This window comes from Hemitrygon akajei, chromosome 3 (genome assembly GCF_048418815.1).
Source record: "Hemitrygon akajei chromosome 3, sHemAka1.3, whole genome shotgun sequence".
NCBI lineage: Eukaryota > Metazoa > Chordata > Chondrichthyes > Myliobatiformes > Dasyatidae > Hemitrygon > Hemitrygon akajei.
This window is the reverse complement of record NC_133126.1, coordinates 114,271,988-114,296,663: the sequence shown is the minus strand read 5'-3', so window position 1 is coordinate 114,296,663 and position 24,676 is coordinate 114,271,988. Positions and strand designations below refer to the sequence as shown.

At 40.5% G+C, this 24,676-nt stretch overlaps 1 protein-coding gene across 3 annotated transcripts in view; it reads right to left on the bottom strand.

Annotated features, from left to right (window-relative positions):
* Window positions 1–4,785: 4,785 nt before the first annotated feature.
* ubxn7 (UBX domain protein 7) overlaps window positions 4,786–24,676 on the bottom strand; it is a 109,020-nt gene continuing 89,129 nt past the window's right edge. For 2 of the 3 annotated variants that reach the window (XM_073040637.1, XM_073040635.1), the window contains exons 10-11: window positions 13,472–13,551; window positions 4,786–6,641 (exon numbers count right to left, since the gene is read on the bottom strand). In XM_073040637.1, the coding sequence (XP_072896738.1) occupies window positions 6,480–6,641; window positions 13,472–13,551 (242 nt within the window). In that variant the 3' untranslated portion in view covers window positions 4,786–6,479. Of the gene's footprint in view, window positions 6,642–13,471; window positions 13,552–20,531; window positions 23,482–24,676 lie in introns of those variants that run through there. The other variant, XM_073040638.1, reaches the window with a different exon arrangement.

The window sequence follows — 24,676 nt, the reverse complement described above, 5'->3', positions numbered from 1 at the left end:
CCTAAAAGCTTCATAATTCCCTGTCCCTCAAATAAATACTTTCCCATACCATTTGCTCCTATCCGTCTTCAAAATGCTCACCAACTGAGAGGTCTGACACCTGTCCAGGTTCATTGCTTAGCACCAGAACCAGTTTGGCCCCTACTTTAGTTGGCCTGTCCACATATTGTGTCAGGAATCCTTCCTGGACACTCCTAACATATTCTGTCCCATCTTCTTAATGCAGTATGTTTAGGTGCCAACTACACCACCTTTCTCCATCCTTGTCTGACTGGGCAAGAATGCACTTGTCCAATTCCAATCTCATCTATCGAATTGACCCAGAGAACCAACTACAATTGTTTGTGTCCACATGCCTCACTATTATCCACCCACCACAGATCCTGGATTGCTTTCCTATTGTCTCCTCAGCAAAACACAAAAAAAAAGCCTGCATGCCCATGTCCAGTCTGATTGAATTTTTTGAGGATGTGACTAAACACATTGATGAAGGAAGAGCAGTTGATGTAGTGTATATGGATTTCAGCAAGGCATTTGATAAGGTACCCCAGGCAAGGCTTATTGAGAAAGTAAGGAGGCATAGGATCCAAGGAGGCATTGCTTTGTGGATCCAGAACTGGCTTGCCCACAGAAGGCAAGGAGTGGTTGTAGATGGGTCATATTCTGCATGGAGGTCGGTGACCAGTGTTGTGCCTCAGGGATCCGTTCTGGACCCTTACTCTTCGTGACAGGTTAATAAGCTTGCTGATGACACAAAGGTTGGAGGTGTTGTGGATAGTGTGGAGGGCTGTCAGAGGTTACAACAGGACATTGATAGGATGCAGAACTGGGCTGAGAAGTGGCAGATGGGCAAGCCTAGTAATTTCTAAGGTAGGGACATGTTCAGCACAACTTTATGGGCCGAAGGGCCTGCATTGTGCTGTAGGTTTTCTATGTTTCTATACCCAACTCTCACTCTCTCCATCTCTTCAATGTTCTTAGGTAACTGAATTAATATCTGATAGTCCGTATAGGCATCTTCCATTACAGAGGGAATGCTGAAGCCATTGATCCATGACACTAACACTTTTCACTGGCCATCAGCCTCACATGCAGCCAAAATGAACTGCTTACAAACTGATGTGGGACCTGAGGATGGGCTTACACACACTCACAGCACAAAGTAAAAGTATTATTTCTGTTTTTAACATCACATCTGCCCAAACCCAATCACTGTTGGAACCCTGTCATCTAGACTTGAGTCAAACACATCCCTAGCCAGCATGTCATACCTACTCTCTAGCTAAGTGTAAGCCTGTGTCATAACTTGAACTATCCAAAGACCTACCATCATTACTCACCTCAGTTAAAGTTTTAAATATTTTTAATTCTGTATCTCTCAAACTTTCTATGGTTAAAAATTCTGCTAATTAATTTCTGTAATTCCTTCCAGTCCTATAGCCTTCAAAGCCTAACCACTTGAGGAACTCTTATTGTAATTTCTATGACGATAGTCATGTCATCACCAAGGTGTTACATTAGCATACTGACTAAGCTTTTGGTTATCTGCCCCGATCTCCCCTTACCTGAAAATCTGAAGATGCTGGAAGTTAGAAATTTAAAAAATACGGGAAACACTCAGCTGATCAGGCATCTACTGTAGAGAGAAAACGGTTGAGAAAAAGAGAAAACCAGTTAGTTTTAAGTAACAGTGAATGTGGGGGAGGGGAGAATACAAGTTATTTATGCGGAATATTGTTTTTCTCTGGCCACTCATACAATACAAACCCCATTTTCAGAGAAGTTGGGATATTTTCCAAAATGCAATAAAAACAAAAATCTGTGATATGTTAATTCATGTGAACCTTTATTTAACTGACAAAAGTACAAAGATTTTCAATAGTTTTACTGACCAACTTAATTGTATTTTGTAAATATACACAAATTTAGAATTTGATGGCTGCAACACACTCAACAAAAGTTGGGACAGAGGCATGTTTACCATTGTGTTACATCACCTTTCCTTTTAATAACACTTTTTAATCATTTTGGAACTGAGGATACTAATTGTAGTAGATTTGCAATTGGAAATTTTGTCCATTCTTGCTTGATATAAGACTTCAGCTGCTCAACAGTCCGTGGTCTTCGTTGTCTGATTCTCCTCTTCATGATACACCATACATTTTCAATAGGAGACAGATCTGGACTGGCAGCAGGCCAGTCAAGCACACGCACTCTGTGTCTACAAACCCACGCTGTTGTAGCCCGTGCAGAATGTGGTCTGGCATTGTCCTGCTGAAATAAGCATGGACGTCCTGGGAAGAGACGTCGCCTTGATGGCAACATATGTCTCTCTAAAATCCTATTATACGCCTCAGAGTCAATGGTACCTTCGCATACATGCAACTCACCCATGCTGTGGGCACTGATGCACCCCCATACCATCACAGATGCTGGCTTTTGCACCTTTCGCTGATAACAATCAGGATGGTCATTTTCATCTTTGGCACGGAGAACTCGAAGCCCGTTTTTTCCGGAAAAAATCTGAAATGTGGACTCATCTGACCACAGCACACGGTTCAACAGTCTTTCAGTCCATCTGAGATTAGCTCGGGCCCAGAGAACTCGCCGGCGTTTCTGCATAGAGTTGATGTATGGCTTCTTCCTTGCGTAATACAGTTTCAAGTTGCATTTCTGGATGCAGCGACGGACTGTTTTAAGTGACAATGGTTTTCCGAAGTACTCCTGAGCCCAAGTGACTATAATTGTCACAGTAGCATGATGGTTTCTTAGGCAGTGCCACCTGAGGGCTTGAAGATCACGCGCATTCAACAGTGGTTTCCGACCTTGCCCTTTACGCACTGAGATGTCTCTGAATTCTCTGAATCTTTTCACAATATTATGTACTGTAGATGTTGAAAGACCTAAATTCTCTGCAATCTTGTGTTGGGAAATGTTCCTTTTGAATTGACTAACAATTCTCTCATGAATTTTGGCACAAAGGGGTGAGCCACGACCCATCCTTGCTTGCAAAGACTGAGCCTTTGATGGATGCTACTTTTATACCCAGTCATTATACCTCACCTGCTAACAATTAGCCTGCTTAATGTGGAGTCTTCCAAACCAGTGTTACTTGAATATTCTGTGCACTTTTCAATCTTATTTTAACTCTGTCCCAACTTTTGTTGAGTGTGTTGCAGCCATCAAATTCTAAATTTGTGTATATTTACAAAATACAATTAAGTTCGTCAGTAAAACGATTGAAAATCTTTTCTTTGTACTTTTGTCAGTTAAATAAGGGTTCACGTGAATTAACATATCACAGATTTTTGTTTTTATTGCATTTTGGAAAATATCCCAACTTCTCTGAAAATGGGGTTTGTACATTTCAAAACCCCACCCTTCTTCATAGCTTTGTTTGTATTATTGGTTTTATACTGTCCTCATCTCAAGCTTTTCCTATATTTTGTAACACTTTAACTGGCCCCATGAACTCAAGAACCAGATGATCTTTGAAAATTGGGGTAAAAAATACACCTATACAGCTGTTAAAAAGCAAACTATAAATTTTATTGATTGAGGTTTACAAAATGTGATATTGGTTGACGCAATCCTGTAATGTTCAAATTATTCAGTTTACTGGTTCACTTGGTCAGATGTGTGGGAACTGCCTAGTCTTTGGAGATCTTATCCAGGCAGTCTACTTGGGAGTATAAACTCATGTTTCACAAACTGAATAACTGAATTACTATTAAAAACACGTAGTAATCTGACATGATTTAATATTTCATTGAGATTTGGATGAAGAATTGATTGCAGAACCTGGGTGTGCGATCTCTTACAGTTTGCATTGATCTGCTTTGTTTAGCCATTTACCATCTTCCTTTCACAAACAAGAGAGAATCTGCAAATGCTAGAAATACAAGTAACACACACAAAATGCTGGAGGAACTCAGCAGGCCAGACAGCACCTATGGAAAAGAGTACAGTCGACGGTTTGGGCTGAGACTTGCTGAAGGGTCTCAGCCTGAAACGTTGACTGTACTCTTTTCCATAGATGCTGCCTGGCCTGCTGAGTCCCTCCAGCATTTTGTGTGTGGTATCACCTTCCCTTTCAATCAAGGAGCCATTTTGGTCCATCAAGCCCATGCCAGCTCACAAAGCAATCCTATTCCTCACTAATTTCCCCCATTGTAACCCTTTCTCCCACATTTTCAAAGAATTGATCAAGATCATATCATATATCTGATGGTTACAGATTACATGCAGAAAATCAGTGGACAGAATTCAAATATTATTGACCATCTTTTTTCACAATTAAATTTCTGATCTCTCTTGTCCAGTTACATTATCACCAGCATGTTTATACTACAGCCCAACAATTTCCATATCTGTGGACTTGAAAGTGGCTAATTTTGAACATTATTTCATCAATCAAATTCTTGTTTAATTGCTAATGTTTATTCCTTTCACAGAGTACAGAATGTTCATAGCCTCTGCTGGAAAAATTGATTGATAATTACAGGGATCAAAAACCTTAATTGGCAGAAAAAAAATGAACAAGGGACTTATTCTGCTATGATGCAATGCTCACCATACTTAATTACACACGGTAACAGTCTATTTCCAATATGGCTCTTTCCAAAGTGACACAGAGCTCCTCCCACTTAATTATTTTTTCTTAGTCAGTCTCACACATTCTTACTTTACAGTTACCTGACCCCAAACACGCTTAACTGTTCTCATTGGTGTCCACCTTCCCTTCAATGCACAATGCTCCCACCCACCCCCACCCCTATTGTCCCTTTTGGGTTCAATCTCCTCCTTTGCCAACCCTCACCCTCCCACCCAAAGGGTCCCAACTGTTCCAAACAATAATTCAATACCAACCATCCCCTAGCACATAGTCTCCAATGTGTTTCATGCTCTCTCCATGTATGTACAAATGCCTGCAGAACCATACAAGATTTGCTCGCTGTGTTCATACAACTTTGCCAAAGATACTTATTATCAATATACTCTCTCAAATTCCTCTCCTCCTCTGAATATGAAGGACCAGGCCTGAAAACAGCCATAAAACACTGATTGTTCCCAGCAGGACACACTAACATTGCTCACTCCCTCCATGGTACTGGCAGATATACATAGTTGTTTACTGTCCTTCATTGAACCCCAAAACTGTGCATCAGTCACACATTAGCACCACCATCACTACCACATCCCTATCCCAACTCTCACCCATCACAGTTTGGGGCTTGACTACACCTCAAACTATTCTCAATGGGTAGGTTGCTCATCTCCAAAGTTTACCATGGAGGATCCTGCTTTATCCAACCCCTCAAATTTGTAACATGACACAAACCAGAATGATAAGCAGGATCACAAAGAAATTTATGTCAGGAACCAGGTACAAACCTTGAAGTTTGATGTTGACAGAAATGAGCACAATCACTCAATTCTTGACCCTACATGGAATAATGGACTATGTAAAAACCCTCAGTATTAACCTTGCTTTACAGAACATAGAAGCTTCACTCTGATAGCTTAATGTCAAGGATCAAATGTGTTTTCACAGGACTCGCTGCTCTAGTCAGGTGGGCTAGATTGCCTCGGGTCCGTTTAGAGCAGGGGCTCTCAACCTGGGATCCATGGACCCTTCGGTTAATGCTAGGGGTCCATGGCATAAAAAAGGTTGGCAACCCCTGTTTTAGAGCTTGTTGATCTTGGAATGATGCACTAAACCATTAAATAATCATTCCACAGCAACTTGTGCCTCAAAAGTGCAGACTAAAGTAAAGTTGGTGGCTTTAGACCCAGCATGCCAGACCTATGAGATTATATCAGGCTATGCTGAAATAACTCCACCCATAACATAAGGTCATGAATTCCAGCACAGGCCTGAGTTGGGTTGTTTGAAGATATCAGGACAACTGAAGATGCATCATAGTGAACAACATCAAATTCCTATCACGCACTTACAGCCTAAATATGCAACACTACCAAGAGACAAAATCAAATCTTTTTGGATGCCAATCCCGTCATTTTGCATCCTGCTTCCCCACTGATGCCTGTAGTGAACTGCTCTTAGTGTGAGGAAAGCTTCCTCCTAGTAGTAAAAATGCAAGGCTCTTGTAGATTTTGGTTTTGGCAACTTGGAGCATTGCCAAGACCAGCAGGTGTAGGGGGACAAATACAAATGAAACTGATGTCTGGTATTGTCCAAATGTAATGGGTCAAGCATAGAATGACGGACACTTTATGACTAACAAAACAAAAATTATATCCAGTGTTCTATGGTCCAGTAAAAAGGGTTCTTCGTTTGGGAATCAAAAAGTATTAAGAATTGAGTGTAGATCACCAAATTTCTTCACATCAGTTGTCTCACTGGGTCCAGTAAAAAGATGAAAATACATAGTTCTCCTTGTTCAGGCTGAAGCCAGGTTATCACCAACCAACCAGATCTTGCAACATTTGTATAAAATCTTTTTTGCACTCCCAGGTTAATTTCGCTCCTGAACAAAGACAGTTTCCTGAGGACACAGTCCAGCTTCTTGCAGTGTAATTTCATAGTCCAAGTGGGAGAGCTTCCTGCGTGGAAAGTTGGTGACCAGTTCAAACCGCTCATTTGGGTATCCTTTTGACTGGATGTGCTTCACCAGTGCCTGAGAGAAACACAAAGCAAAAGAGATTACTGAGTGACACAGGAGAGAAGCTTTGCTCAGAGTAATAGCTATCTCCATTATGGAGTTCAATGCTGGACATTTAAATCTCACTTCAAACAGCTTTGGGCTACAGTTAGGGTTTCCACTCCAGAGTAAACACAAATTCATTCAGCTGGGTCATATAGCTCATCTCCTCCCCCAGGATACATTTACTTGGAGAGGGGCAGAAAACTCTTTTTTGAGAATGAGTGCCCAAATTAGCCATAATCTTTTAAAAAAATTCTCTCGCATGTCATAATTATGAACAGAGATTGTCATTCATTAGTAACAATAATGATGGACTTCTTAAGGAAAAAAGATTGAGTCCTTTTGCTTATTTACATGTATTCATGGTTTTACTATTAAAATACAACAGAAACAAATTAAAATATAATTGTTAACCTATTAAAAATATTAATATTTTAAAATATTGAAAAATAACAATTTCTAAATAGCATTCTTATTGCAACCATTTACTATCCAAATACTGATATCTACACCAGGTCTGTAAGGATTTCAAAACACATCATTCAGTCACATGTTCTTGAACTATCTAGCTTGCAGCAAGAAGGCGTGAGACATGTTCTGTGAAAACTTCTCACTGTTCTTAGTTACAAAACGTCATTTGTTGCTTCATTTACTGTAAAGATAAACATTATGGTTTTAAAAAAATTATTGGTAGGGTTTAAAGAATCGAGGGGAGGCAGTGCATGCTGCGTGCCAACAAAATTTTTGTGTATGCCATAGGTTCGCCACCTATCAGGATCTACTGTCCACCAACTGCACAACCAATGCAAGAACTACATTTTGCTGTATGAATCCTGAAATCAACTTGGCATTTGTACCTTTTACGCTAGAGAATTTCACGGATATGAAACTTCTTTAGTGAGCGGAAGCATAGTCATCAAGTCCCACTCCATTCAACAATTATGAAGAATAATAAATTATATAAAAATAAAGTTACAAGCTTTAAATTATAATTTAGTTATAATTTAATATAAATTTTGCCATGTTCAAATCTGCAGGAACTATCCCGCAGTCTATAGAAGTTCGGATGATGATCACCAATGATATCCATGGGTACTTCTTTTAGTCCCATAAACTTCTTAAGCAATTTTAAAGCTAATTTTTTTAAGTGTTGTTTTCATTAGAATCTCAGTTCCCTAGCATTTCTAGAAAATGTTACATTCTCTTCCTCAAAATATTTGTTTAAATACTCTGCCCTTTTTTTAATATATGCTTCCCACAATAGATTCCCGCAATTTTTGACTACGTGACCCATGTTTATCCTCATTAACTTGGCTCTTGTTATATATTTGCAGAGCTTTTATAGTCCATATACCTGTAACCTCATTCTCAAAATTTATTAAGAAACAGGAGCAGGAGTCGGCCACCTGGCCTGTTGAGCCTGCTCCGCCATTCAGTAAGATCATGGCTCATCTGGCCATGGACTCATCTCCACCTATCTGTCTTTTCCCCATAACCCTCAATTCCCCTACAGTGCAAAAATCAATCTAACCTTGTCTTAAGTGTATTTACTGAGGCAGCTTCCACTGCTTCATTGGGCAGAGAATTCCACAGATAAAGCACTCTCTGGGAAAAGCAGTTCCTCCTCATCTCCATCCTAAATATACTCCCCCAAATCTTGAGGCTATGTCCCCTCGCTCTAATCTCAACTACCAGTGGAAACAACTTTCCTGCCTCTATCTTATCTATCCCTTTCATAACTCAATATGTTTCTATAAGATCTCCTCTCAATTTTCTGAATTCCAACGAGTACAGTCCCAGGCAACTCAATCTCTCCTCGTAGTCTAACCCCCTCCTCTCTGGAATCAAACTGGTGAATCTCCTCTGTACTGCCTCCAAAGCCAGTACATCCTTCCTCAAGTAAGGAGACCAGAATGCATGCAGTACTCCAGGTGCGGCCTCACCAGTACCCTCACAGTTGTAGCATAACCCCCCTGCTCTTAAATTCAATCCCTCTAGCAATGAAGGCCAACATTCCACTTGCCTTCTTGATAGCCTGCTGCACCTGCAAACCAACCTTTTGTGATTCGTACTCGAGTACTCCCAAGTCCCTCTGCAGAGCAGCACACTGCAAATTTTTACCACTTAAATAATAATCTTCCATTTTTCCATCCAAAGTGGGTGACCTTGCATTTACTGACATTGTTTTCCATCTGCCAGACCCCTGCCTACTCACTTAACCTATCTATATGTCTCTGCAAACTCTCCGTATCTTCTGCACAATTTGTTTTTCCACTCAATTTAGTATCTTCAGCAAACTTAGATACACTCTCGGTCCCCTCTTACAGATCGTTAATGTATACCGTGAACAGATGCGGGCCCAGCACTGACCCCTGCGGCACACCACTGATTGCCAAATAGAGTAACACCCATATATCCCAACTCTCTGTTTTCTATTAGTTAACCAATCCTCTATCCATACTAATATATCACCCCCAACTCTAATGCATCCTGATCTTATGGATAAGTCTTTTATGCGGCACCTTATCGACAGCCTTCTGGAAATCCAAGTAAATTATGTCCATCTGTTCCCCTCTATCCACTGCACCTGTTATATCCTCAAAGAACTCCAGTAAGTTTGTCAAACAGGACCTACCTTTGCTGAATCCATGCTTCATCTGCCTGATGGATCCATTTCTTTCCAGATGCCTTGCTATTTCTTAAAAATGATATTCAAGCATTTCCCAACTACAGATGTTAAAATAACTGGCCTATAGTTACCTGCTGTTTGCCTCTATCCCTATTTGAACAGTGGCATAACATCCTCCACCTTCTAATCCACTAGGACCTGCCCAGAGTCCAGAGAATTTTGGTAAATTATCACCAAAGCCTCTACTATAACTTCCACCATTTCTTTCAGTACCCTGGGATGCATTCCTCAGGGGCAGGAGACTTATCTATCTTCAGGCCCACAAGTTTCCTCAGCACTAACTCTAGTGATAGCTATGTATCGAGGTTCTCACCTTCCATTGCATCCATAACCTCTCTCTTTGGCACTTTAGATGTGTCCTCCACTGTGAAGACTCTGCCATTTCCTCATTACCCAATATCAATCCCCCCTGCTCATTCTCCAAGTGACCTACATTCACTTTAGTCACACTTTTCAGCTTTACATGTAAGGGGGTTTTCTTCTTTGTGAGGGGGGGTTTGTTTCTCTTTTGTGAGGGGGTTTTTTCTTTCTTTTTCTGTTACTGCGTATGTTAATCAAAATGGCTTCTTTGTTTTGTTAAAAGTAGGACTGCTTCTTTGTTGTGAGAGAGTGCTGGAAGCTTGTTTGGGTTAAAATTTACTGGTAACAAGAATTGTGTTCCTTTGTTAACCAATTGGGATTAATGTTGTTCTTTCTTCTGAGTCTGTAAGCTATTGTTGGCGGGCGTTTTGGGTGAGTTGGCGCGAGGGGGTGAGAGAGAGGACGCGATGCTGTAAGCTGGGCGAGGAACGGACCCCAGGCGGGGGTCCGAGGCCAGGAGGTACCATGAGGAGAGGAGATGAAGATAGATGTGCTTGGTTGACCACTTTGGGTGGGCCTGAGCTGCGAGTCGAGGAGTTCGGAGGGGATCGAGTGGTGGCCAGAAGACTTCAGTAATTGAGCTCCAACGGTTGTGCAGGAAGTAGTTTGGACTTTGATAAGTTTGGCGCCTTTTCTTTATTTTCTTTTCCTTCATATATACTGTATCATTATTGATCACTTAATTATAGTAATCTTTATAAATTGTAATCATTTAATCGCATATGGTGTCCTGTCTGTTCTTTGGTGAGGCGGGGACATCACACAGCATCCACACCAGCTGATTACCCAGTCTGGCGGGGCCGAAGGCTGCTCCCCCTAGACGAGAACAAGCTGAGCGAGCCTGAGGCAACCCCGGGGGGGAGGTTACCCAGGGAATTATAAAAACTTTTACTATCCATTTTTATATTTTGTGCTAGCTTATTTTCATAATCTATCTTCCCTTTCTTTATTGCTCACTTAGTGATTCTCATCCTTACTGTCCTTGCTTTTAACTGGAATATACTTTTGTTGAGCACTATGAAAAATTTCTTTTTCAACAGTCTTCCACTGCTTCTCAAACATCCCACCATATAGCCTGTGTTCCCAGTCTACACTAGCCAACCCTCCCTCATCCCGCTGTAGTCTCCATTGTTTAGACATAATACACTGCTTTTAGATCAAACTATTGCACCCTCCATTTCTATGAAGAACTCAATCATACTGTGATCACTCTTTTCAAAAGGATTCCTAACTACAAGATCACTAATTTTACCTGTTTCATTGCATAGGACCAGATATAGGATAGCACGTTGCCTTGAAGGTTCAGTAACATGCTGTTCTAGAAAGCCACCATGGATGCATTCTATGAAGTCCTCCTCAAGACTGCCTTGACCACCTTGATACACCCAACCTATGTGCAAGTTAAAGTTCCACTCTTACATGGCTCAGATATTTCTCTGTTTATTGCCTGGCCACTGTAATGTTTCTATTCGGAGGCTGATAGACAATTCCCATCAGTGATTTTTTTCCCTTTACTATTCCTAACCTTTACCCCGATTGATTCAACATTCTGCTACTTAGATCTTATACTGTCTCTCATTATCACCTTGTACTGATTTGTGCCACAAGTTCACTGACCTTATTTTGAATACTAGTGCCCTTACACTCATTATGCTTTTAAAATCTTGTAATCATTTTCTCTTTTGCAATTGACTTCTTTTTTTCTCCACTCTTACTTTTTCTCTTTTTCATCCTTTGCTTTTTCTTTATCTTTATCCACACTTTTCTCTTTTACTTATCCAATCTGTTGAACCCACCCTTCATACTATGTAGTTTAAAGCCCTATCTACAGCCATAGTTTTGCAATTCGCTGGGATCCAGGTCCTATCAGGTGGAGCCCGACCCGTTGGTACAGTTCCCTCTTTCCCTAGTACTAGTGCCAATTTTCCATGAATTCAAACCCACCTCTCCCACACCAGTCCTTGAGACATGCATTTAACTCTCCAATCTTCTTGACCCTGTGCCAATTTGCACATGGCTTAGCTAGTTATCCAGTGATTACCACCTTTTTGGTTCTGCTTTTTAATTTAGTCCCTAGCTGCTAAAATTCCCTCAGCAGAACCTCTTTCCTCGTTCTACCTATGTCATTGGTACCAACATGGACCACAACAACTGGATCTTTCCCCTCCCACTGCAAATTCCTCTGCAGGTCAGATAAGATGCCCCAAACCCGGGCACCAGGCAAGTAACACAGCCTTCCAGATGCTCTATCCTCGTGACAGAGAACTCTGTTTATTCCCCTGACTATACCATCCCCAATTACCACTACATTTCTCTTCTCTCCTCACTCTTGAATAGCTCCCTGAACTATGATGCCACAGTTAGGTTGCACATCCTTCCAGAGCCCCCACTCTCATCCACACGCGGAGCAAAAATCTCAGACCTGCTGGACAAGCTCAAGGACTGAGGCTCCTCCAGCACTGTCTCTTGGATCCAATGACTCGCCTCACTCACAGTCACACCCTCTTGTCCCTGACCGCAGACCGAATTTGAGGCAGCTAATCTAATGGGTGTGACTACCTCCTGAAACAGAGAATCCAGGTAACCCTCCCCCGCCCCTCCGATGTGCCATAGTGTTTGAAGATCAGATTCCAGGTCATCAACTTTGAGCAGTCAACACTTGCTACAGATGTGGTCACCAGGAACTACAATGAGGTTCACCAGCTCCCTCGTCATGTAGCTACAGCACATCACCTGACCCTGCATCATCCCTACTTCATTTAATTAGCTGTAATTTAGTGACTTTTTATTCAACCACTACAAAAACCTTACCTGCTACTTACCTGTGCCTCTTGAGCCAAAGCCTCAAGCTCCCACTCCTACATCAGTCCACTCACACAATGGCCACTCGCTTTGACCATGCTTTACTTTTAGTTGCCCCTGATAATAAATCGCAAATTGACTGGTCCGCTACTAATGTGCCGAGACCCGCAAAATGCTCCATTTTTAAACTCTTCTTCCAACCTGTGTAAAGTTCTCTCTCTCTCTGCGAATCGATTGGTCTGCTGCTAATGCCAATTTATTGCTCCTTTCAAGCAATCTTTTGGTCCTAACTTGGGCTATAATTTCAGCATCTTAAATCCACTATAATCTCTATACAGCAGACAGGTCCAAATGAATGAGATTAAAGGCTGATTTATACTACGGCCCTACGGTGTAGATGCGACGCGCACCTCCCCAAAAAATTAACTCACGTGTTGCGGCGACACAGACCGCAACAACTGTGATCGGTCCGCTTGGTAGCATCGCATTTCCTCCTACGCATTTCCGGTTGCTTCTTCTCTGCCATGTCTGCACTCCGATGCGAAACAGATTAACCAAATCATCAAATCTACCTGCCGACATGTGAAAATGTTTGAAATGCATTTCCTCGTCCATGTCTCTCACGAAGAAACTTAACACAGCGGCATAGAGACCCCACCGCCAACTAGTGTTTTGGTGCACACCAACACATGCTCGCTAGGGCGTAGAGCGACATAGAAGTGAAAATCAGGGCTATGGCGTAGGCTGTGGTGGAGCCCGTACGCACAAGTGTAAATCAGCCTTAAAGCTCAAAGCACAAGGTACTTTGCATATTCACTACATTAGAAAAATAACAAGACACTTTCAGACCCAGATGTGGCATCTCCTCAAATCATCACAGCAAAGACCAAATCATTTAAAAATGTCAACTAGTATAGACTACTTTTAGGACTAGTTAAAGTAAAATACAGACCAGTAGTTTTGCTTGAGCTGGAAGTGCAATTTGTTCCCTTTGTCCATTCGGATATCGCAGCATCAGACTTGCTTTTGGTCCTATTTGAAGAGAATGGCATAGAAGACAACATTATATTTATTACTCCATGCCAGTCTGTATAGTGTCTCTCAGTATGCATTGTGATTCACTTAGCCGGTGTCATGCTATATTAGCCACTTTCACCTTGGAGATGCAAAATGAACTTGGGAAACATATACAATATAACATTCAACCTTGTCACCAGTTGACCCTTTCATTCCAGATCTGGTCAATCCTTCAGCACGTCTGTAAACTTGCATAAAAAAAACAAGATCTTAAGTCCATGAAACTGCAGTAAACTCTACTGGCATAAGAGTTAATTCATGTAACAGAATAGTTAATGTTTATCACAACTGGGGTGAACATGGCATTGATTAGTAGGCTAGCACAAGCCCAGTTAACGCAGACTAGTTGAGATAAGATTAACGGTCTCCTATGTTCTTCTTTATTTGTGATAGAAACAAAGACTAATTAAATTCAGTGTGCATTTCAATCTTTGATTAAGAAATCATGTTATATCTGATACATAAACATATAAGTTAGCAAGTGTATATTTCAAAAGGGTGGGGGAAGAAAGGAACTCTGCAAATTGTTCCAAAAGACACTACAACTTGCCTAACATGATACACTCCCTATAAGTTCACCTCAAATGGCCCCTTCTGTCTTGTATTCTATCATTTATTGGTTCTAATATCTAACCTAAAAAAACAAGAAACAGATCAGCATTTGTCAACAGCATCAGAACCACTTTTGCCAAAATGTTGCTGTTATCATGTTTCAAGTGGCATAATGAACCTTCTGAAGACCCATGATATTTATGTTTTTAAGACATGCAATTCACATGCTGAATGAATTGTACTCCAAAGTAGATTTGACCTTGAATGGAACATTCTACAAAAGGCAGTGGATTTGGTGCAGTACATCACAGGTAAAGCCCTCCCAACCATTGAGCACACCTACATGAAACACTGTCACAGGAAAACAGCATCTATCATCAGAGATTTCTACCACCCTAGGCCATGTTCTTTTTTGCTGCTGCCATCAGGTAGAAGGTACAAGAGCCTCAGGACTTGCACCAGCAGGTTCAGGAACAGTTATTGTCCTCTCAACCATCAGGGTCTTTAACTTTCACTCACTTGTCCATCCATTGAGATGTTTGCACAATGATCTCACTTTAAGAATCCTTATTCTTGATATCTCATTGTTACGTGCGTACACACTGCGCACCCATGATCTTGTTTTTGTTCTCTCTCTAACATCCAGCTTCCATAGTTTCAGGTAAGCCAAACTGCTGTCAATCTTCATCTGGAGCACTGCTGGACCACCCTTTTGTCAGACTATTCCAATCAGACTTTGGAGAGTGCAATTTTGAAAAGCCAGCATCTGAGAAGAGGGGAAAGAGAGTAGCTGGGGAGAATTGGTTGGTAAACAAACATGTTAGTTTTGTACTTACAAACTTGTAGTCTTTGTGTTCTGACCTGTGTTTTCGTACTGTGGATTTTGGTTTTTTGATTAATCCTTGGATTTGGTTGCCTTGGACAGCCCAAGTCTGCCTTGTCCTTTTCGCGTTGTAGCCAGTGCACGGCGCTGACGGTGGACTTGTCTTAATGTTGCTCCCCTGACAGCCCTAGACAAGAGCCATCAAGGGAACATAAGGGTGAGTTGAAGTTATTTTTTTTCTTTTGAGTGGACACCATGATACTGAGGGTTCTCCAGTTAGTGTGTTCCAGCTGGAGTGTGTTTACTTTGGAACATTAGTTTGTTATTTTGCTTTGTTACTTTCCATTTATTGTTTTGGAGGGTAATTCTGGGTGGGGACTTAATCCCCGGTGGGAGTATGCTATCAGACAATTAATTCAGGATTATCAGGGCGTTGTTTAATGATGTGCCTATTAGAACGAATGTGTTGGAGGATGACATTGTTGTGAATGGTGCGAAGCCTATTAAGCAGCATGTGTCCTTGTGAACCCCACTTATAGTGTTGATTCAGCAATCCTCCTCAATCATGGGCTCGCCCATCCTAGCTCTAGTCTGTGGAGTTCCCCCTGAATCCTGGTGCCCAAGAGCAATGGGACTGTCCATTTCTGCACAGATTACTGAAAGTATATGCTGATACGGTGCCGGACTCATTTCCACTGCCGCACATGGAGGATTGCATTGACAGAGTAGGTTCAGCTAAGTTTGTCAATGAGTCAGACCTGCTAATAGGATACTGGCAGGTTCTGCAGGCCAACTCCTCATGCCGCTGAAATTTCTCGCCTTTTAACTCTGGACCATTTCCTCCAGTACTCCGTCATGACACTTAGAATGCATAACACACCCACAACATTCCAATGACTTGTGTTCCTAGTTTTAGAGGGGGCGCCTAACTGTGAGACTTATTTAGATTACCTATTCTGCTGACTGGCCATTGCACATGGAGGTTCTTCAACATGTTTTTACGTGTTTAGATGAGGCCTTGTTGACCTATATTTCAGCTGAGTGTGACTTTGGGAAAGCTTTGGTCACCTATCCGGGCAAAGTCATTGACTGGGGTTCAGTGCGTCCAGTTGATGTGAAGATTGAGGCACTACATTCCTTCCCTGTGCCCGATACAAAGTGTCAGCTCCAGCGCTTTAGTAAATGGTTGGTTATTACCGATGTTTCTGTTGAAATTTCTCCACAGTGGTGTCCCTGCTTACTAGCCTGTTGAGGTCTTCCTGTGAGTTTGCATGGACCTGAGAAAGCCAGGCGCTGCTTCAGCATCTGAAGATGCTGCTGTGTCGCGCACCTGGAGGTTGATACCAGTGCTATTGCAGGAGCATTATAACAGTATCAACCACCCCGTCAGTTACTTTTCCAAGAAGTTTGACATTAAGGGAGCGAAAATATATTTCAGACACACTGTCTCGATCCATGAGTAAGTGTTATTTTTGTTGTAAAGTCGAGGCAAGTTTGTTATTGTGGGTGACGTTGTTACGTGCGTGCCCTGTGTTCTTGACTGTTCTCTCTCTCCGGCCAGCTTCCATTGTTTCATCTACTGAGCTGCTGTCAATCTCCATTTAGAGCACTGCTGGACCTGCCCCCTTGTCAGGACTGCTCCAACTGGGATTTGGAGAGTGCAATTTTAAAAAGCCGGAATCCGAGAAGAGGGCTGCTGGGGAGAATCGGCCATTAAATAATTGCATTAGTTTTTGTATTTACAAACTTGTAGTCTTCATGCTCTGACCTGTGCTACTGTATTGCAGATTTGGGCTTTTGGATTACTCCCTTGGATTTGGTTGCCCCGATCACTCTGTAAATACCGCAAATATGTTATTGTTCGTCCTTCGGAGTCGAAGACAACCACGACTTCAGTCAGGTGGAGGGTTTGTGACTGTGGGTCCGGAGGTGACTGGTGAGGCCAATCCGGGCCCTGAAAGCTCACCCACATGTGGGACACATGAGGGTAGGTGCTGCAGTGGAAGTGGAGGTAGCTCGAGCCTTGCGCGCAAATATATTACAAATAGGACCACCTGTGTCTGCCTTGCCCTTCTCCCATCACAGCTAGTGCACGACACTTGTTTCTCTGTTGCTCCCCGACACCATTAGACGACCCAACGAAAGGACATTAACACTCATGTTCCCATTATTTATTGCTATTTATATTTGCATTTGCAAGTTATTGTCTTCTGCACTTTGATTGATCTTTCATTGATCCTGTTAGTTACTATTCTATGGGTTTAGTGAAAATGCCCACAGGGAAATCAATCTCATGGTGACATATACATACTTTGATAATAAAATTAACTTTGAACTTTGACAATTACTGCTAATAAAATGTAGTTGAGAAGTTCACAGTTTCAGATAGTAAACCGAGGCTTGTCTGTCTATTGTGGAATACCAGGATAATACCTTGAGCACCATTTATCCACGTTGCAATAGCACTGAAACAGATTAATGAGTCATTCATCATCTCAGTGGTGCTGTTGTATCTCATGTAAGCAGCACCTATAATTGACAATAGATTTATTACCTTTAAGCAAGTCCTTAAGATTGTGGAAGACGACATTACAGGGAAGCCCTTTTTCCGGCTATCAACTAGCTCATTCCAATGTTGTGTAGTACCTTCCAGGCACATTGCCCAACAGGTAAGTAGGCTGGCCACACTATGCAGTGAGCAAGCCGGGACGTGACACTAAAAACAGCTGGGCAATAACTGGAACCCAATAAGGATTGCAAAATACTGTCCTTCAAAAAAAAAGGCTTTTCTGTACTTCAACTTCTGTTATTACAAGCGGTTATCTCTTGTAATGTGGCAGAACTTTCAAAGAAATAGCAATACATTCAATGAAACACAACTTTAAAGGAAGCTAGGCATAACAAGAATTATTGGACAAGTCAAATACGTTCTTTGTAATTCATGGTCATTTGAAGCATGTTCTCATACCTGTGACCAGCTGCTGATGTGCACAAACCATAACTTCAGACCCAATGCAGAGAGAAACTTGGGATATCAGATAAAAGTTTCTCTCTCTCAGTGACAGATAAATAATGTTAACATATAGATCATGACACAGTGGTTGGCCACAAAGTTAGCTTTGGAGATAAACTTTGGAAATTACATTAAGAAATTATATATGACTAAATTATGCCATATGGATTCCAATGTAGGCAAACACATTTCACACTTAAAATGTGAACACTTCCCACTTTCACCATGTACTTTCTACATGGTGAAAAGCCAGACATAGTGAAGGCCATAGAAAGATGGGAGTCCAAGTACATAGACTGAGGCTTTTTATATTTGCAGAACTGAGAACAATTCTCAGGGGTCTTTAGTTTTGTTAACTAAAAATATTTTGCAAAAAGAGAAAAAGATATATGTAAATCATGGAAAAGCAAAACCTTATTAAATGTCTGCAGGTGAAGAATTCTTTGTTCTGTTCTGAGGAAGGATTTGCAACAAAATCATTGATCTCTTTCCACAGATGCTGCCTGACTTGCTGAGTTTTCCCAGTACAGGTTGAGTACCACTTACCCCAAATTCTAAAATCTGAAAACCTCCAAAATCCAATTTTTTTTGAGCAATGACAAGACATCACAAATAGAAAATCTATAAGATTCTGGGAAGGTTCCCAAACAATGCACAGGTCTCTGCGCATCAGAGATCAGAGACCATTCTGAGACCTCACATATGGAATGAAAAAAAGAAAAACACTGCATAAAGCGAAACATGAAAATCTTGATCATGTATCGCCAGTATTGGAGTGAATATATGCCGCTTAATGTACACTGATCATGAAACAAACAAAGACAAACAGAAAATTGAAGATGGTTATGAACATTCAGCAGGGAGGTTGCAGAAATTTAAGAAAAGGCATGGCATTATATTTTTCTAAAGTGTGTGCTGATCAGGAAAATCTAACACCAGAAAAAGTCTATGATGTCAGTTGATTTTATACCTTACATAACAGCATTAAATTTTTTTTAAAGCATTGCTGATGAAAATCTAACACCAGAACAAGTATAGGATGCTGGTTGTTTTTATACCTTACACAAAACATTAAAAAAAATACAAATACTGTAACCTTTTAATGAAAACACAGCACCATAGGTGGAGACAGAAAGCCTGCTGTTGTTTGTTGTTGTTCAACAGCTGATTCCCAATGTCTCTCTGCTGCTTTTGATACCCCACACACATTCTACTTTCATTTAATGATATGTAATCATTTTAACTGTAAGTACATATGTGTGATTAACAAGTGTAAGACTATTACAGCTTACCAGTAATGCATAAATTCAGAGTCAGAAATGAAGACAATCCCAAGCTATCTCATTACATTTTCCAAAATCTGAAAAAGTCCAAAATCCAAAACACTTCCAGTCTCAAGTATTTTGAATAAGGGGTATTCAACCTGTATTAACTATAGTAATTTCTGTTTTCATTTAATTTGAGTTGAATACCAGTCTTACTGTTAAAATAGTGATAAAGTTAGAAGCTAACTGTCAAAATGGCAAAATATTTTAACTAACTACCAACAGATTTGTTCCATAGAAGAGCATATGAAACAAAGACTTTAAATATACCAGGGCAGATTAGGAATTTAACCTAGGAATCCCAAGGGCTAAATAAATCCAGAATTTAAGGAAAATTAAAGCATTTAGCTCTTTCCTTTTTAGATAAAAAAAACTACTACTGAACAGCTGTTAAAACACGCATGATTCATTATCATTTGAAAGCGGAAACTTGCCCCTAAAAATTCACCTTCGGTTTAAAGACTTCCTAAAATGCAGTTAAATGCATAATTAAGGTGGGCATGAAAAAAAGTTACTTTGTTTACAAATACTGTACGTGGATGCTGATGCTGAAATTAATCTATAGTACAGGTTGTGGTTTTGCTGCAACTAATCTTCTATCAAGATATTAAGCAGAAGAGATCTCACTTGTGCTATCTTCAGTCATGAATTGTACATAAGAGTGCAATTTCTAAGATGTCAAGAACAAATTCCAGGTGAAATTTATTAGGTAAAGTTCCGACTAGTTTTATTGCGGCAAATACATCTGAACGAGCATCAAGTTTTCCAAACTGCATACCAAGAAGTCTGCCTGACTCTCATATTTTGAAACAATGCAATGAAGACTATATCCATAAAGTTCCTTCAGTGTCAGTTTACCAAATAACATAATCCAGTGGAAAAATGGAACATTGTATCTTGGTTCAGGGTTGATCTCCATCACTATAATCCTCTCCAAACTCTATCATATAATTATAACTACCATTACTTTCCAAATGTAAGAGTTTCTTCAAGGAATTCTAACCTAGATTCTTACAGATGGCTTTGGGTGCCAAAATATACAATTACTATGCGCTCTGGATAACTGATCATCCAGAAGCACAAAATGTTCCAAATTAATGTACAGCAAGTAAACTACCTGGTCAGATTTACTTTACAAAAAAATATTAAAGTCTACAGTGACAAGTTCAGCAGCATAAATGTATTTTGCATTTAAAAAAATCATCTTATAATGAACAAGGCCTTGATTAAAAACAGTTTTAATCTTTCTTGGAATTCAATAAAATTAATACATGTTTAGAGATAAGTAAGTGAAGCTACGTTTCTCATGAAACTTTTTACAGTTATTTTACAAGAGATTAAGATAGTCTATTTTGAAATGAGATGCTGACCATTGCTCACTGTTAGCTCCACAAATGGAATTCTGATCACAATTTATCGCATCAGTATCCATACTGCAGGTGGCTTGCATATCATTCAAATTGTACTTGAACCAATCAAGAATGTGAATGAGCAAAACTGCTTTCTCAAAGGCATCGTCTGTGCATTCAGAATTGCAGACTAATGAAAGACAATTCTGATGCAAGAAGAGCTTTGAAAAAATTAACTGGGATACTGGTAGTCAGTCACATCTGTTACATCATATACCAAGCAGATGCAATATAGCACACGTTCAAAAGCATCAACAATAAACAAATAAGCTAATAGCTAAATATCAGACTCAAAATGTTTCTATTTGCATATTAAAAACCAATGCTTTGAATTTTTAGTGAAATACATAACTCTTTGCACAATATTATATCTTGCAATTGAAAAATAATCTGTGGATGCTTTAAAATATGTTACAAAACATTCAGATAAATATAATGGAAAAGAGCATTTATTATGATAATGGATGGCAAGAGGAAATACTCTTTCCATTCTCTATACCACCCATCCATAAAAAACTGAGGTTGCTATTTTATTGGTGGTTCATTAGATTCGGGTTGACCACGACTACTAACAGTTGATGTGACATTTTGACAATCACCCACTGCAGGTAATTTGGTGAACAATTATTGACAAAGTTCCCATAAATGGTAATATAGTAATGACCAAATAATCTGCTTTAGCACAAACATCAAGGGAAACATGAAATAACATCCCTGTTGTTCTTCAAAAAACAAACTACAAGAGCCACTTAATTAGGTACAGAAGTGAAACCTGGTGTGGTTCTCTGCTGTTGTAGCTATCCACTTTCAAAGTTCAACATGTTGTGCATTCAGAGATGTTTTTCCACACACCACTGTTGCAATGCATGGTTGAGTTACTGTTTCCTCCTTGTCAGTTTGAACCAGTCTGGCCATTCTCCTGTGACCTCTCTCATTAATAAGGCATGTTTAACCACAGAACTGCCGCTCACTGGATAGTTTATGTTTTTCCACATCATCTCATTCCAGAGACTGTTGTGCATCAAAATCCCAGGAGATCAGCATTTTCTGAGATACTCCCATCACTCTGTCTGGCATCAATAATAATTCCACGGTCAAAGTCGCTGATCACATTTCTTCCCTATTCTGAAACTTAGTGTGAAGAACTGAACCTGTTAACCACGTCTGCATGCTTTTACGCATTGAGTTGCTGCCACGATTGGCTGATTAGTTATTTATTATATATTTATTGATTTAAAGGTACAGCACAGAATAGGCCCTTCAAGCTGTACCACCCAGCAACCCTAACTACTTGATCCCAATCTAATCACCGGACAATTTACAATGACCAACTTGTTACCTCTTTGGACTGTGGAGGAAACCGGGGTGCCCGAGGAAACTCCACGCATTCCACGGGGAGGATGTACAGACTCCTTACAGGTGATGCGGGATTAAATGCCAAACTATAACAGCGTTGCAATAAGCGCTGTGTTACCTTGGCATCCTTAATGTGTAAAAATGTGCATCAGATGTGTAAAATTGATATTTCTGGCTTCACCAGTTCAAATAACCTGGTCATTATTTCAGATACACCCACCCATTTCTGGATTTGTGTACCATCAAAATTTGGCAGGCAGGTTGGTCAATCTGTAATGGCTTCAAAATGATTAGTACAGAAAGGGAAGCTATGCAGCCCATCTTTTTGTGAAGACTAGTCTTCCCTTCAGTATCCAGAAGACCAATGCACAGTAGGTGTTGTGCATGAAATGTGCTCTTTAGTAATTCTAATTGTGACAACTGTTATGTATTGTCACTCCAAAACATTAAACTAAGGAAAAGTCAGGAGTCCGAAATGCAAGCTTAACTTAGTTTTACTTTTATCAGTGACAGCATCACAATGTATGCAATTCATGTACTGAATTATTTAAACGACCAAGAATGCTTAATCAATCAATATATATACCAGATTATTCAAATATCACTAAAATATTAAATACACAACACTCCTCTCTGTTTAGCCATAAACTCCAACTCAATAGAGAATGAATCTCAACTATATACACATTATATAATGTAACTATGATATACAGACATCCACAGCATAGTAAAGTTTAAATTGTCCCATTGAGGCCTAAAAATTTAGTCTCTGTAAAAGAATTTCTTACTCTTGCGGGTTAACTTCTTTCCTGACAAGGAGTATCTCCCTGCTTGGCAGATGAGACTTGTGGGTGTGAAAACAATCTTAGGTTTCGGGCTCTCCTCTTTGGTGGTCATAGGAGTTGACTCTGGGACTGCAGGAAGTGGTTCTGACAGCAGTAACACCTTTCTTCTCTAACAATTGCTTCTGCTCTCCTCGACTAATCGATGTATCGTCTCCAGATGATATCAGACGCAATCTCCACTGTGTAGGAGAGTTGTCCAAGTATGTCCTTAATTTTTCCAAGTATCCACTTTTGATCACCTCTGTAGTCCCTCACCAGGACTGCTTGTCCAAGAGTGAAACATCGAACCTCCTTCTTTGTCCTGCATGCTCCTTCTCAGATTGGGTTTGAGGAGATCCAAGCATAAACGCAAGGGCCAACCCAGGAAAAGCATAGCTGGTGAGTTGTTAGTTGTGAAGTGTGTCGCATAGCAATTTGCAAGGAGGAAATTGGTGAGTTTCTGATTCAGTGTCAGTGTGGTGTCAAGAAAACAACCTCTCCCTCAACGTCGCAAAACCAAAGGAGCTAGTCGTGGACTGCAGGAGGAATGGAAACAGGCTAACCTCTATAGACATCAATGGATCTGGGGGTGAGAGGGTGAACAGCTTTAAGTTCTTTGACAAAAACATCACCGTGGATCTCACATGATCTGTACGTACCAACTGTATGGTGAAGAAGGCACAACAGCACCTCTTCCACCTCAGACGGTTGAAGAAGTTTGGTATGGACCCCCTAATTTTAAGAACTTTCTATAGGGGAATGATTGAGAGCATCCTGACTGGCTATATCACTAACTGTACTTCCCACAGTCGCCAGATATTGCAGAGAGTGGTGCAGACAGCCCAGCGCATCTGTAGATGTGAACTTCCCACTATGCAGGACATTTACAAAGACAGGTGTGTAAAAAGGGTCCAAAGGATCACTGGAGACCTAAGTCACTCCAATCACAAATTGTTCCAGCTGCTACCTTCCGGAAAACGGTACTGCAGCATAAACGCCAGGACCAACAGGATCTGGGACAGCTTCTTCCACCAGGCCATCAGCATGAATTAAGCAGTCTGACGCTACTGTATTTCTATGTTATACTGACTATCCTGTTGTACATAATATTTATTATAAATTGCTATAATTGCACACTTGAACGGAGACGTAACATAAGGATTTTTACTCATGTATTTGAAGGATATAAGTAATAAAGTCAATTCAATTCTGCTGACGTTGCTTGCATTGTGTTTTGTCCATTGTCTAAGCCAGTCAGAGTCATAGTCATATAGAATGGTAGAGCACAGGAATGGGCTCTTCAGCCCACGATGTTGTGCTGAACCAGCTAAGAAGTAAACCCCTCCCCAAAAAAAAGCTAATCCTCCTTTCTAGACAATGTCCATATCCCTCCATCCACATTATATTCATGTACCTATCTAAACATCTCTTAAAAGCTTCTAACATATTTGCCTCTATCACCATACCAGACTGCGCATCTGAAGCATCCACCACTCGGCGTTAAAAAAAACTTACTCCTCACATCCCCTTTGAACCTACCCCCTCTCACCTTCAATGCATGCCCACTTGTATCAGACATTTCAACTGAGAAAAAGATGCTCCCTGTCTACTCTATCTATTCCTCTCATAATCTTATAAACCACCATCAGATCACCCCTCAGCCTCTGCCACTCCAAAGAAAACAACAACACAAGTTTATCCAGCCTCTCATGATAGCACATGCCCTCAACACAAGACAACATCCTGGTAAACCTCTTCTACACCCTCTCCAAAGCCTC